The sequence below is a fragment of the Alligator mississippiensis genome, chromosome 1 (assembly GCF_030867095.1).
Source record: "Alligator mississippiensis isolate rAllMis1 chromosome 1, rAllMis1, whole genome shotgun sequence".
Lineage (NCBI taxonomy): Eukaryota > Metazoa > Chordata > Crocodylia > Alligatoridae > Alligator > Alligator mississippiensis.
The window spans coordinates 50683912-50697726 of NC_081824.1; the positions used below are offsets into that span (position 1 = coordinate 50683912).

At 43.5% G+C, this 13815-nt stretch overlaps 1 protein-coding gene and 1 long non-coding RNA gene across 17 annotated transcripts in view; one reads left to right on the top strand and one right to left on the bottom strand.

Annotated features, from left to right (window-relative positions):
* Positions 1 to 7864, top strand: part of LOC132251387 (uncharacterized) — a 36475-nt gene extending 28611 nt beyond the window's left edge. For both annotated transcript variants that reach the window (XR_009463368.1, XR_009463367.1), the window contains exon 2: positions 7619 to 7864. This is a non-coding gene — a long non-coding RNA (uncharacterized LOC132251387). The remainder of the gene's footprint in view (positions 1 to 7618) is intronic.
* Positions 1 to 13815, bottom strand: part of LOC102563837 (collagen alpha-1(IX) chain) — a 142786-nt gene that overhangs the window by 73747 nt on the left and 55224 nt on the right. For 12 of the 15 annotated variants that reach the window (XM_059730621.1, XM_059730600.1, XM_059730624.1 and 9 more), the window contains exons 2-3: positions 7479 to 7547; positions 4203 to 4306 (exon numbers count right to left, since the gene is read on the bottom strand). In XM_059730621.1, coding sequence (XP_059586604.1) covers positions 4203 to 4306; positions 7479 to 7480 — 106 coding nt within the window. In that variant the 5' untranslated portion in view covers positions 7481 to 7547. Of the gene's footprint in view, positions 1 to 4202; positions 4307 to 7478; positions 7548 to 7641; positions 7732 to 13815 lie in introns of those variants that run through there. The other 3 variants (XM_059730572.1, XM_059730564.1, XM_059730569.1) reach the window with 3 other exon arrangements.

Consider the following 13815-nt stretch of genomic DNA (forward strand, 5'->3'; position numbering starts at 1 on the left):
GCCCCAGCCCTGGAATGAACTATAGGCAAGGCAAGGGCCCCCACGGGGACACTTGTGTGCCTATACAAAGGCCATGAGCTTGGAAAACAAACAGGAGGAACTTGTCCTCCTGCTAAATGCAAATAACAATGATGTCATAGGATAACAGAGACCTAGTGGGACTCCACCCATGACTGGGCCACAGGTATAGATGGCCATACCTGCTCCCGGAGGGATCGAGTGAACAAAAGGGGCAGGGGCGTAGCTCTCTGTGTCAAGGAAAGCTACGCATCCCTGCAAGCTGACATTGGCACCCATGGTGGACTTGAGACCCTCTGGGTTAAAATCCGTGGGGAACATGGCACAGGGGATACTATGGTGGGAGTCTGCTACAGACCCCCTACCCAGAGTCAAGATCTTGATCAGGAGTTTGCCAGGGAATTGGCTGAGGCCGTGCACTCCCAGTGTATGATTGTCATGGGAGACTTCAATTACCCAGACATCTCGTGGGAGGAGTGCTCAGCCAAATCCAAGCGGGCACAAAGCTCTTTCTCATGCGTAGATGACCTCTATCTGACACAGGAAATCTACAGGCCGACAAGAAGTAAAGCGCTGCTCGACCTGGTTCTAGCAACTGGGGATGACCTAATCAGTGACCTAATGATTGAAGGGAAGCTGGGTGACAGTGATCACGAGCTGATCACCTTCACCATCTGCTGTAAAGCTGGCAAGTCAGTCAGTAATACAGAAGTCCTCGACTCAGGAAAGCTGACTTTGACAAGCTCAGGAGGCTTGTCAGTGAGGCCCTAAAGGGCCACAACCCAAAGGGGAGGGGAGTTCAGAATGAGTGGTTGCTCCTCAAGGGAGCAATCCTGGATGCACAAGCTAAGTCCATCCTGTCTTGGAGGACAGGCAGCAAAAGGGCACAACAGCCCCCTTGGCTCTCCAGGGAACTGGTGGACCTCCTGCATCTTAAAAGGAAGACCTACAAAGGATAGAGGACAGGATCCACAACCAAGCAGAAATACTCTGCTCTGCTCTGGACCTGCAGAGAGCAAAACAGGAAAGCCAAGGCTGTGATGGAATTCCAGCTAGCTACAAATATCAAGGACAATAAAAAGTCCTTTTTTAGATATGTGGGGAGCCAGAGGAAAAGCAAGGGCAACATTGGACCCCTGCTAAACCAGATGGGACAACTGACAACCGATGCCCAGGAAAAAGCAAACTTGCTAAATGGGTACTTCGAGTCAGTTTTTCACCAGTCCCATGGGATGCCCCTGCCCACTATGGGTCAGGGAGGCCCAGGTTAGGGAGATTCCTTACCCTCCATCAAAGCTGACCTTGTGAAGGAACACCTTGACAGGCTGGATACCTTCAAGTCAGCCAGCCCTGAAGGTTTACATCCAAGTGTACTTAAAGAGCTGGCAAGCATCATAGCTCAGCCCCTGGCACAGATCTTTGAGAACTCCTGGCACTCTGGTGAAGTGCCTGAAGATTGGAAGAAGGCCAATGTTTTGCCTATCTTCAAGAAAGGGAGGAATGTGGATCCAGCAAACTACAGACCCATCAGCCTAACCTCTATCCTGGGGAAGGTCTTGTAAAATATTATCAAAGAGGCCATCCTATACAGGCTAGCTGATGGCAATATCCTGAGGGATACCCAGCATGGGTTTGTTGTGGGTAGGTCTTGCTTGACCAATCTCATTTCCTTTTATGACCAGGTGACCTTTCAGCTGGTTAAGGGAGAAGATATTGATGTCATATATCTTGACTTTAAAAAAGCCTTTGACCTGGTATCCCATGATCACCTTTTGGCAAAACTGGCTAACTGTGGCCTCGACCTCACCACGATCTGCTGGCTGAGAAATTGGCTCCATGGCAGCATCCAGAGGGTGGTGGTTGACCGAAGTCAATCGTCATGGTGCCCTGTGACCAGTGGGGTCCCTCAAGGCTCTGACCTAGGCCCTTTACTTTTTAATATCTTCATCAATGATGTTGAGATTGGTGTCAGTAGCGGGCTGTCCAAGTTTGCCAATGACACCAAACTTCGGGGTAAAGCATCCACACCTGAGGACAGAAGGGTGATCCAGGCAGATCTTGACAGGCTCATGAAATGGGCAGACGAGAACCTGATGGTGTTTAAGACCAAAAAATACAAGGTTCTCCACCTTGGGAGGAAAAACCTGCAGCATGCTTATAGGCTTGGCAGTGCTACACTGGCTAGCAGCATGGATGAAAGGGACTTGGGGGTCATGATTGACCACAAGATGAACATGAGCCTTCAATGTGATGCTGCAGCTAGTAAAGTGAGCAAAACGCTGGCTTGCATCCATAGATGCTTCTCAAGCAAATCCCAGGATGTCATTCTTCCCTTGTACTCGGCCTTGGTGAGGCCGTAGCTGGAGTACTGCGTCCAGTTTTGGGCTCCACAATTCAAAAAGGATGTGGAGAAGCTTGAGAGAGTCCAGAGGACAGCCACGCACATGATCAGAGGTCAGGGAAACAGACCTTATGATGAGAGGCTGAGAGCCATGGGACTCTTCAGCCTGGAAAAGTGCAGGCTCAGGGGCGATCTGGTGGCCATTTAAAAGTTTATTAGGGGTGTTCACCAGGATCTGGGGGAACGTCTGTTCACCAGAGCGCCCCAAGGGATAATAAGATCGAATGGTCACAAACTCCTCTGCAGCTGTTTCAGGCTGGACATAAAGAAGAACTTCTTTACTGTCTGAACCCCCAAGGTTTGGAATAGACTGCTGCCGGAGGTGGTTCAAGCACCCACTTTGAACACTTTCAAGAGATATTTGGATGTTTATCTTGCTGGGATCCTATGATCCCTGCTGACTTCCTGCCCCTGGCCAGGGGGCTGGACTCAATGATCCTCTGGGGTCGCTTCCAGCCCAAATGTCTATGAAATCTATGAAATCTATGAAGTCCTGAGTGTCCTGCCTCAAGCCAAAGAGAAGTGCTGAACTTGCTGCCCTGACAACGAGTTCTTCTCTTATCCTGATATCCACCAGCTAAGTGCTAGGCCATGGAAGTGATGCAATATTGGATGGAGTATGTATGCTGTTGACCTTTACTGCTCATGAGTCAGAGGACTAGATCCCTTGGCATTAACAGTAGTTCCTCTAAGTGAAGAAAAGTGAAGGAATTCACCCATACAGTGAAATCCCACTTTGTGCCAGAAGCACCTTCAGTTGAGCATTTTAGTGTACTTAATGTCGTTCCAGAAACACAGAGATTCTGAACCCATTCCTAAATATATACGGATCCTCTCCATTGGAGAAGTTTAATGTCATTTTTTTTATTTAGTTTTTCTACAGGATGTGTTCTACATTAAATGTCAAAAGATTAGTCAGTAACTATGGAACATTTCCTTCCCCAGTTTTAACAATATCTTCCTGTCCCGTTCCTTCCCTGCTGCCCCCCAACACACTATCCCCAACCCCCACAATTGCTTATTCCAGAGTCAATTGAAAATGGTTTGTCATGAAATGTGTTTCTTGCTCAACTATTTAAATTAACTTGTTTACTTAGCAAATAGACTTCATTTTTGCAGGCTCAGTTAAAATGCCTTGCTGCTGCATAGTTTCGTTTTCCCAAGCCTTGATAGAACTTATTGAATGTCAGGTTTCAACTGTGTATTTTAACACCATTGAATCTCCTGGAGGAATGTGTTACCAAAGTGAAATGTTCAATATATAGGATATCCAAAATGTTCTTTCAACTAAAATTATTTAATATCTAGGAACAAATTGAAGTATCTCGCTAAGCTTGTAGAGGCAACAAGTTATATTCCATGTAACAGTGCATGTTCAATGAGTTATACTACATTGTTAAATACACGGCATAAATTGTTTCTAGACTCTTGCATGCAAACGTGACGTAAGATAAGTCTGAAATTAAATTACATCACAGAGATGAAGGTTAGTTTTCAAGTGTTACCTATAAGCATGGGGAATCACGCTTTACAATTTAGTAAAAATCAGTGGAACAACTAAAAGGTCTGAAGGAATCATCCTTCATTCTTTGCAAAAAAAAATTCTCTTTTAAGAAATGTATTGTCTATTAATATTCATTAGAATATTTCCTTCGGAAACTTTTTCATAAATACAGGAAAAAAGTTTCATATCGTTTCTAAAGAATCAGTTGGTATAATTAAAACTATTTTTAAACATTTAAATATGAATTCACTAATTATTTAAAGAGGACTGTTCACATACCTGTAGTATTTGTTATATCTTGACATAGTGAAATACTGAAGAGAGTCACCACGAAGACTGTCAGTACAGGAAATGTCATTGTGCAACTTTGTGAATGCATGCACCTAGGAAAGAATATATAATGGTTCATTATAATCATTATCAGCAGGGATCCAGGTATTCTGTTTCCCAAGGAAAAATGGAGTAAAACGTGGATTTCCCCCTTTTCCAGAGGAAAGCACAAATTTCTCATTTTAGTGGAGTTCCATCCTGTAAGGGGCTGGGGGGAGTGGGGAGAAGCACGGTCAGGCAGGGACCCTGCACCGTGTGCATGTATATGGACATGACTGCCAGGCAGCCTGGAGAGCAGCTCCCATAGGTAAGTGGGGGGATGGGAATTGAGGCCCCTACAGGGAGGGAGGGAGGGAGTTGGGCAGGACTGGGGGCTGGGGCTGGGGCTAGGGCTGGAGTTGGGGCTGGGGCTGCTGTGCAGCCAGGCCATGCATGGGGTTTGGGGCCTGAGCCTGCAATGCGAAGCCACAGGGCCCTGACAGGGAGTGAAACAGGACCACAGGTGGCTCATCTGGGGGGAAGGGGTGTGGGGCAGCTCCCCGCTGCACTGTGCACTCCTGGAAAGCAGGGGGTACACAGGCCCCCCGGATCTGTGTGCATGGGCTGCCCACTGCGGGCTTGGGCTCCCACCCTGCTGCCCAGCAGGAACAAACTGGTGCTGCAGGGCAGAGCGGGGCCACACAGGAAAGCTGCTTGCCACGGCAAGCTCTGCACTGCCCTGACAAGGCATCCCTTGCTTGCATGGCAACAGTGGGGGCAGTGGCATGGGGTTTTGTCCTTTGCTGCTGCACGGGCAAGGGATGCCTTGCCAGGGCAGCAGACAGCTCGCAGCAGAAGCTGCTTCCCTGTGTTGCTCCACTGTTCCCTGCCACACCAGGTTGTACCCCTGGGCTGCAGAGGCCCCAGTGGACAGCAACCGGGTGGGATCCCAAGCCTGCAGCAGGCAATCGTCCCCCATCCCCACCCCACAGACAGTTCTGGGGGGCACAGGTCCTCCCTGCCCCCCCAGAGTGTACACAGCAGCAGGGAGCCAGCCCCTCCCCACCCAAGCCCACAGCAGGCAGCCAGCAGGGGAGAGCCGGGCTCTGCTCCACTGCAGCAGCTGCCACCTTCTGCTGGGGGAAGGGGCTGTGGACCTGGGTCCCTGGCCTCATAGCCCTGGCCTCTGGGGGCCCCCACTGGGAAGTCTGTGGGGGCAGGGAGGTAGTTGAGGGAGAGTAAGGGGCATGAGCATACCTGGGCAGCTGTGGAGATGGAATGAGGGCAAGAACAATGCCAGGGGGCTGTGGGGGAGAGTGAGGGATACCAGCAGGGCCAGGGGTCTGTGGGGGTTGCCATTCATTTTAATCAAGGATTTGGGGGGGGGGTATCAGAGAATTTGTGATTTTTTTAAATCAGGGAAAACCAGGATCCTGATTATCAGTGCTAATCTGTTACCATCTATTAAAAGTCTCCAAAGGGTTGCAGTGATGGACAGTACTCACAGCGTGTAAGAAGCACATATGTGTGTACATTTATGAAATACCTATAAATAAATACACGGCATACAAAAAAGCTGAGCTGCAAAATCCTGAATTTAAAATATGAATTGCAAGCATTTCATTTAATAATTACCTCAGATTTAAAAAGTATCAAATATAGCCAAAAAACCCACCCTATATAAAGAATTTATATAGTAGTAGTATAGGAATTTTCTTGTAGAATAGGAATTATGGATGTTTAGCTGTTAAAAATAACAAAAAATGTTTTGATTATTTGACACTACTGCATTCAAAGATTCATATAACAGCGGTGCAGTTCATCTATCCTTTCCCTTGTGACAAAGTTAAATATTGAACCTACCACTTACAATGTGCTGTGAAAGCTACCTAAAGAATGCAGCTTTTCACTTAAAAGCAGACTTGTACATAGTAAGGATTACAAGTTTTTCAATTATATATTTTTATTTTTCACAGTCTGTTTTTTCTTTGATGTTTTAAGAATCTGCTTATTCTTCTGTGTAAGTACATTTTCTATGTGCTATCACAATAAATACATTTTCTTTTTATCATCTTTTATAAAAGGGGCCATTTTATAGTAATTGATGAGGCTGCAGTTTTGTCCTTGACCTCACCTGAAGCAAGATAAGATTCAAATTACACAGAGGGAAATAAAGAGTCAGTTTATTAAATCTGCAGCCCAATCCTGCTGCACTGAATTTAATGGTAAAACTTTCAGTTAATATTCTGAAGACCTTCAGAAAGGCTAACAAGGGGCCTTGTTCCAATTCCCAAGATTCATTGATCAGTCATTCTAGTTACTGTCAGATCAATAAAAATCTTCCTACAGATGATATGGGTTCCTTTTCCAAAGTCTAGAAATCTTAGGAAGTTTCATTTCTATATTGAAATGAAAATTTTGCAGCTCAATTCATCACATACTTTTTTAAAGTGGTAGTTCTATCTATTCATACAGTTAGGTTTGCAATGATCAAGTCAAACTAATGAACTACTATCATTTCCCTCAGAGCTCTACTTTTATTTCTTAAAAGACAAAAGAGTACATGCATGTATAAGTACTGATGACAATAAAAGGCCAAAGAGAAAATAACAAGAAGCATATATTTTTAGAAGAGCTCAATAGCAATAATAAGATAAATGTATCACCTAAATCCTGTAACTTTTACACATGTAAGTAATTATTTTTTATGCAAGTAGCACCACTGAAGTCAGTGAAATTGGTACCAATAAGTACTGAAAGACTGTTCTACATAGCATTCTTTACAATATTCTCAACATACTGGAATGTTGTTATAACTAGATATAAATAGAAGAGAACACATTCTGCACATTTCATTTGATCTTTTTAAAATTATAAATATTTTTTCATTTAAAAAGTGGCCTATGTATTTACTCACTGATTATTAGATACTGTATTCTTAAAATGCCTATGTGGCCACATTTTAAAAGAAGCTTTTCCACATAAAGCATTTCAGAGAGCTGCTTTCTTCCCACCCCCGACATTCTGAATCATGTTTTTAATAACAGAAGAAAACTCTGATACTTTCATAGCTAACCCATGACAAGATTTGTTAGTAAGCACTTCTTTAAATAAAGCATACTGTGCTTTTATTTATCTCAGTTGGAACTGAGTATCCAAATACAACAGATGCAGTATGATGGATAAAGTGTTTCATTCCAACAAAGGGAAGTCAAATTCCAAGTATAGCATAAAAAGAGAACTTACATACTTTTTGTAACAAATGTAGATGTAGAGAAGTGCAGCTGGGGGACAGCAGAAAGCTTAAGAGCACTCCTGGAACAAAAAAACACATACAAGATAAAGACAAAACAGAATTAAACATTCTTCACGTTATTTTTTTTCAGATTCAACCATTTCTTTCAGCTACCTCCTTGCTTATCTCTATCGTGGCTACAGGCTCTCTCGTCACACAGTACAACGCACAGGTCTTGGCCCCTGGTTGGAAGGTCACTTCACGTGTGAAGGTTCCCCCAAAGGCTGAAAAGTGTCTGGATTCCAGTCTTCTCTCAAACTCCTGCCATCAGACCTCTCAAATATGTGAGAACTTGTTGGTGCAGATAAATAAAGAAGTGTTTGTTAACATGGAAGAATTGTAGAATACCATGTTTACCCAAATCCGGGATGACACTGAATTTAAAACGTCTCCCCAATAGTAAGATTCTACCAATGGAAAATTTATAAATTGATTATAATTGTCCATGTATAGAATCTAATTATTGGAAGGCCACCTTAAATTAATCCCCCGCCCCTACGTCTGTGACAGGTAAAGCAGCAGCAGAGGGGCAGGAAGCAAGGAGAGCCAAGCCTGTGCCCTATGGCACCCCCCCCACACACAATCCCCTGCTCTCCCTGGTGTGCATCCCAAATGCCTCCCCACCTCCATGTGGTACCTGTGCCTCCCCCACACCTACATCCCGCCCCTGCCCCCCCGCCGCCTGCCGCTCCCAACACGGAATATACCTTGATTAGAAAAGACAAGCTGGACTGAAAAGTTTACATGATAAAATGCTGCCCCCTCCCCTGCCTCCTCCTGTCCACCAGTGGCTTGAGTCATGGCTCCAGGTGTGGCTTCAGCTCCGGCCTCAGAGCACATGCTCACTATGACCCCACCCAGCCAGAAAGCTGTGGTTGAAGAAGTGGCATCTCCAGGTTCAAAACTGGAGGTGCTGCCATTGCTTCCTGGCCAGACAGGAGCAAGAGAAGTTATCTCTTCTCCAAGATAACATGCTTGATCTGTAAATAGATCATATCTGTAAATAGATCAGATCATGGTTGATCTGTAAATAGAGCATCATATACAGTATAGAAACATTTTCTGGGAGATACTCCAAGCATTTCATTATATAGTATATGCATTTTTAAGAGCAAGTGGCAGATAGCCAAAGGGCCATTCTGACCTCTCATTTAAACTTTTTAGTCCAGCTTGTCTTTTCTAATCAAGATGTGTTCAGTACTGACAGAGTGAGGCAAAAAGATGGCTTTGTATGCCTTCAGAACCAGAACAAGAACAAGTTCATTTAGCCCCCAATGCAATTGCAGTTCCCCTAAGTTGTACTCAGCTGTATGCCCCACAGGACAATTTAATGTTTGGCCTTCTTGAAACTCACTCACTCAGGCTTCACCTGCTTTGTCTCCATGCTAAAGGCAGGGAAAGGAGTAGGATAAGGCTGCTATATTGGTTAAGATTTTAGCAGTTCCCAATCTGTGGTATGAGTACCACCAATGGTACGCAGACATCCTGTCAGCAGTATGCGTTGACAGATTTATTATAATTACTTTATATGACAAAAATTTGTTGGTGGTACTTAAGGTTGAACTGAAAACTTTGCTGGTGGTTAAGGTAAGGTGGCTAATGTAACGTAATGTAATGCTGGTGGTTAATGTAAGGTGGTTACATTGGTGAAGCGCAGTCTGTCAGAGTTTGGGAACTGCTGGGTTAAGTTATCTTTTTTAGCTGTACAATTATTAGGACCTCACTGTAATTTAAATTCTAAAAATCACACATTTCTTGATTATGATTGATCCTCTTTAGTTAGCTCTATTGTTTTCCCCATTCTCTAAGCCAGGGATGTAAAGCATATGGCCTGTGGGAACTGCCAGGCTACTGGTGGACAACCAGAAGTTGAGGGGGTGGCTGGGGGGTGGCCTTCTGCAAAATCTGGGGCCCTCAGGCCTCAACGAACATGATGATCAGTGGCAGGAGGGCAAGTAAGGGCTGATATATCCCCAGCTGCCCTGTGGCTGTGTAGTCCATCTACATGGCTGCCACCATGACAGGCAGCCATTTGGCCTGCCTTCTTGCCCAACCTCCTCCACTGCTGGCACCACCACAGCCCCATGCTGGAGCTGGAGTTGGAGCCACTGCCAAGGCCCACATGCCCCAGGCCAGAACCTTCATGTACGTTGGGCTCATCTGGCCCACAGGAAGCCCCACAGAACAGATCTGATCCAGGGCACGAGGTGAGTCTGACACCCCAGCCCTAAGCTATCCCCTTCTAATCACTTTTACATTGTTCATTCCCTAGAGGCCATCCCACTTCAGTTTGGTCAAAGAATTCTCCCGCATTCTTCCACTCCCTCTCCTTCTAAGGCCCATGTTGTCCAGCCAGTTGTGTCCAGCTAAAAAGGGCTTTTCTCCAGCCCCTCCTTCAGTGAGAAGACAGCTAGTAGGAATAGCTTAGAAGCAGGATCAGAGGTTTATTATCAGATTGCTTCTTAAATTGTTGCATTCAGATGACAAACCCTGGTGGCAGGCACCTTATATTTGTAAGACAGACTTCCTATCAGCAGATGAGAGGGACAATCCAGTTGTCTCAAAGATCAGGATATACGTATCTGTTCTGTATTTCAGTGATCTGCCTAGGTACCAAGATAGCCCCGATCACTCGAAGAATTGAACACCTAAATCTTTAGCATGGTTTAGCCACATAGTATCTATGTGAGAAAGCAGGGCCATTAAAGCTTTTTAAACAAACCATTGAAGCATTACAGAGGTTGTGCTTCCCCAGACTCCCACTCAGTCTGTAAGTCTGTTCCAAAGCCAAGAATAGAACCTATATCAGCCACGTGCCATCCAAAGAGGATTGCCCCATGACTATCATTCTTGCCTTGTTTACAGAAATATGGATATGTGAAAAGGAACTTTCTCTATTCAGGCAGAACACCTGCTTTCTGAACGTATACTGGATTGTATCATACTTTAGCTTTGGTTGTGTGATAGCTATAGCATCAATTGAAGGTATAATACTAGCTGGCATCTTGTTTCCATAAGTTCAAAAATTCATTTATAACAACTTCCAGAAAGTCAAAGAATAATCAACTGCAAAAATTTTTTGTATTTCTGGCTTTGATCCTTTACTAAACTATTTAAAGGGCACAATGCATGTGGTAGTAATTAGTGTACCCTTCCATCAAAATTTAAATAGTGAAAACTAACTTCTTTTCAGTCCACACACTTTCTTTCTGGGAAAGCAGATTCTTTAGTATGTGGCTTCTAAAACGATTGCTTCTGTGACAACAGTGCACACTTCCCCTGCATTATGTGAGTCACTAGCATCTTCTGTTACTATGCAATTAATTAGCACTGGCTTCTGTATTTTCTAATATTTCTGATCTCTCATTTATCTTCTAAGTCACTTTTCTCAAGTTAGACCTCAGTTTACCTCTCTCATAAAGAAATTAATATTACAGTTCATTTATTATTGCATGTTATCTATATCAAAAACCAAGGAACATGAAACTGAGGGAAGAGAAAGTTATTATGCTAAAGAAATTAATCCCACATGATTTTGAGGCTCTTTATTTATGAGTTTGCATTTTGAATGCCTGCCTTGCACTTTATAACCTTTTGCTATTTGACAATTGCAGTATGACTTACATTAGTCTCTTGAATTGTAATGTTTCAAATTAAAAACAAAAAATGGCTTTCCCAGAATAACTACCATATTTAGCTGAATACAAGATGCTTTCCCCCACCCTCCAAACAGCACGAAGGAAAGAACCCCTAAGCTTTTAATTGCATACAAAGATACCACATTAAATAAATTGCCTGTCATTAAACTGCTACAAAAAGCAGCAGGTGCTCAGTAATAGAAACCAACTATGCACCTGATGAAATGCAACCAACACTGAGCATGACTATAAAACATGTGGCCCATATTGGGCAAACATACTGATAGGAGCCTTTTGTGTGTGAGCACACACGCACACGTGCACACACGCACGCACACACACACACACACGTGGGGCCTCTAAAAAAACCCAATGCATATTCCCTCTTCAGAGAGCTGGCACCAGGCCTGGAGGTACTGCAATACCAGGCCAGCACTGGGAGGGCTATATCCAGCCCTGACACTCTCCCTGTGATGCCAAAAATGCTATGTTTGATCTTAGCCAAAAAGGTTGAGATGCTGATGGGAACACACCACAAAGACAGGTTAATGCAGCCTGAATAAGATATATCATAGTGTCTGTTGTGCTCAAACCCCCTCAGTGCCAACTCTTTTTCAAGTCTGTGTCAGTCACTACTTTGAATACATACATTTCAACTTCATCTTCACTCCAACAGCTGAGCTTGGTCTTTCTTTCCCATTTCCAATTATTCCTATTTCCTCACCAGCCTGAAATGTCTGGTAAACATCACCAAAGGGGGCCCCCAAACAGTTCACCTAGAATCTCTCTTTTGCCCTCACACCTCAGTCAGTCACATATGATTAGTGTTGCCCTGCACCCATAAGGTGAAGCCAGACAAGGTCGCCATATGCCTCATCTGCATATACATTTTTGGAGGATCCCAGGACTTGCAACAAGAACACCTGGTTCCAGTCATGATGGGGGGCTAATTAGCACATGGCTCCTTTGTGGGGGGGGTGGGGGGGGTGGTATCTGGATATACACATACTGATCAGCAGGGATCCTGGTTTTCTCTGATTAAAAAAAAACAACCACTTTTCAGGTTTAGAAAGTAACCCAAAATCCACATTTTTCCATGATCAAAATGAAGCACCACTATATATGTGTGTGTGTGTGTGTGTGTGTGACATTTCATTTTAATCACGGAAAAATGTGGCATTTTGGTTACTTTTTTAACCCCAGAATTGGGGATTTTTTTTTATCAGAGAAAACCAGGATCCCTACTGATAACTGCTGAGTTGTGGGGTCACCATGCTGTTGAATCTGGTGGGCCCCAGCCCAATTAACTATATGGTAAATCATGCGCCTTTTATGGTTGAACTAATTTCATGAATAGTTTGTATATTATATAAATAGATACAAAAGTGCTACTTAGAACTGTATTAATGGAGTGCCTATGCAAGAATTTGCAGCAGTTTCAAAAAAGGTAAAATGCAACAGTTCTGGATGAACTAAATTACTACAGGCATGTTTATTTCAAAGTCAGTGTTTTCAAATTGGCCTTACTTCCATGGGCTTAGGGTGTGCAGAATCTAACACTAAGGGGGAGTGGGGAGGATGAAAAGGGCTGCAGGGTGAAGAAGTTGGGGGGGGGGGGGGCCACTTGACCCTCCCAGATTTATTTTTCTTTTTGTAGCAGTGGGAGGGGAACAAATAATTAGATTCTATACCTGGAAAATTATAAAAATGTATAAATGTTCCATATGTAGACTCTAATAATTGGGAGATTGTCTTATTTTGAAGTACATTGGATAATTATCTGTCCATAGATTTGAAATTATATTTTGTCCCCCAAACCACTTTGTTGAGTAACAGATACTTCAAAAAATAAACACATAGAGATAATCTGAAAGCTTTACTGATACTTTGACACAAATCTATATTTGATTTCAATTTAGTGATAAGTTTGAGCAGAAATCCATTAAGAAAAAAATCAAAAAATCAATAGCTTTATTGGAACATGCAACTCATATGGGACATTTAGGCCCTTGAAAAAGCAAAGGTTAATACAGTTTAGATGACAATCAAGTAAACACTTTTTCAGGTTAAAAGCACAATGCATTGGCCAGGTAATCTGTCTTGACAAAACTAAATTCATAAGCATAACTATAAAACAGCCTTCAATGCCAGTTTATAATCAACTTGGTAAAATGTTCTGTCTATGACAAGATCAAAAAATAAAAGGGCTGGAGTCTACCCGAGCCCAGGTGGTCAAAGCATACCAATTTCTGTAGTCAATAGCTCACACGGGCACTAAGTGACTAGTGTCCCATCAAGCTGCTTTTTGTTCCCTAGCCCCAATGAGCAGGTACCCATTAACATCTGGGTTGATGGGGGACAGTCATATATACAAGTTCACGACAAGGCTCAGAATCATGCCTTTGGGGCTGTAGCAAGGCAACTTCCAATTCCGCCACCGTATCTGATGATGCCAATTGCTAAATTCTTGTAAAACTGTGGACACTCACACTGTAACTGCTGCCACCAGAGGTTTTGCCTCTATCAAGACCTCATAAATAAAGACCTACTTAAATTGTGGTTTTCTGATTTTTGTAGAAACCACGAAAAACAGAAATCTCCATGTAACCCAGGTGATACTCCAAGATGTACCCCCTCTCCAATTGAAGGG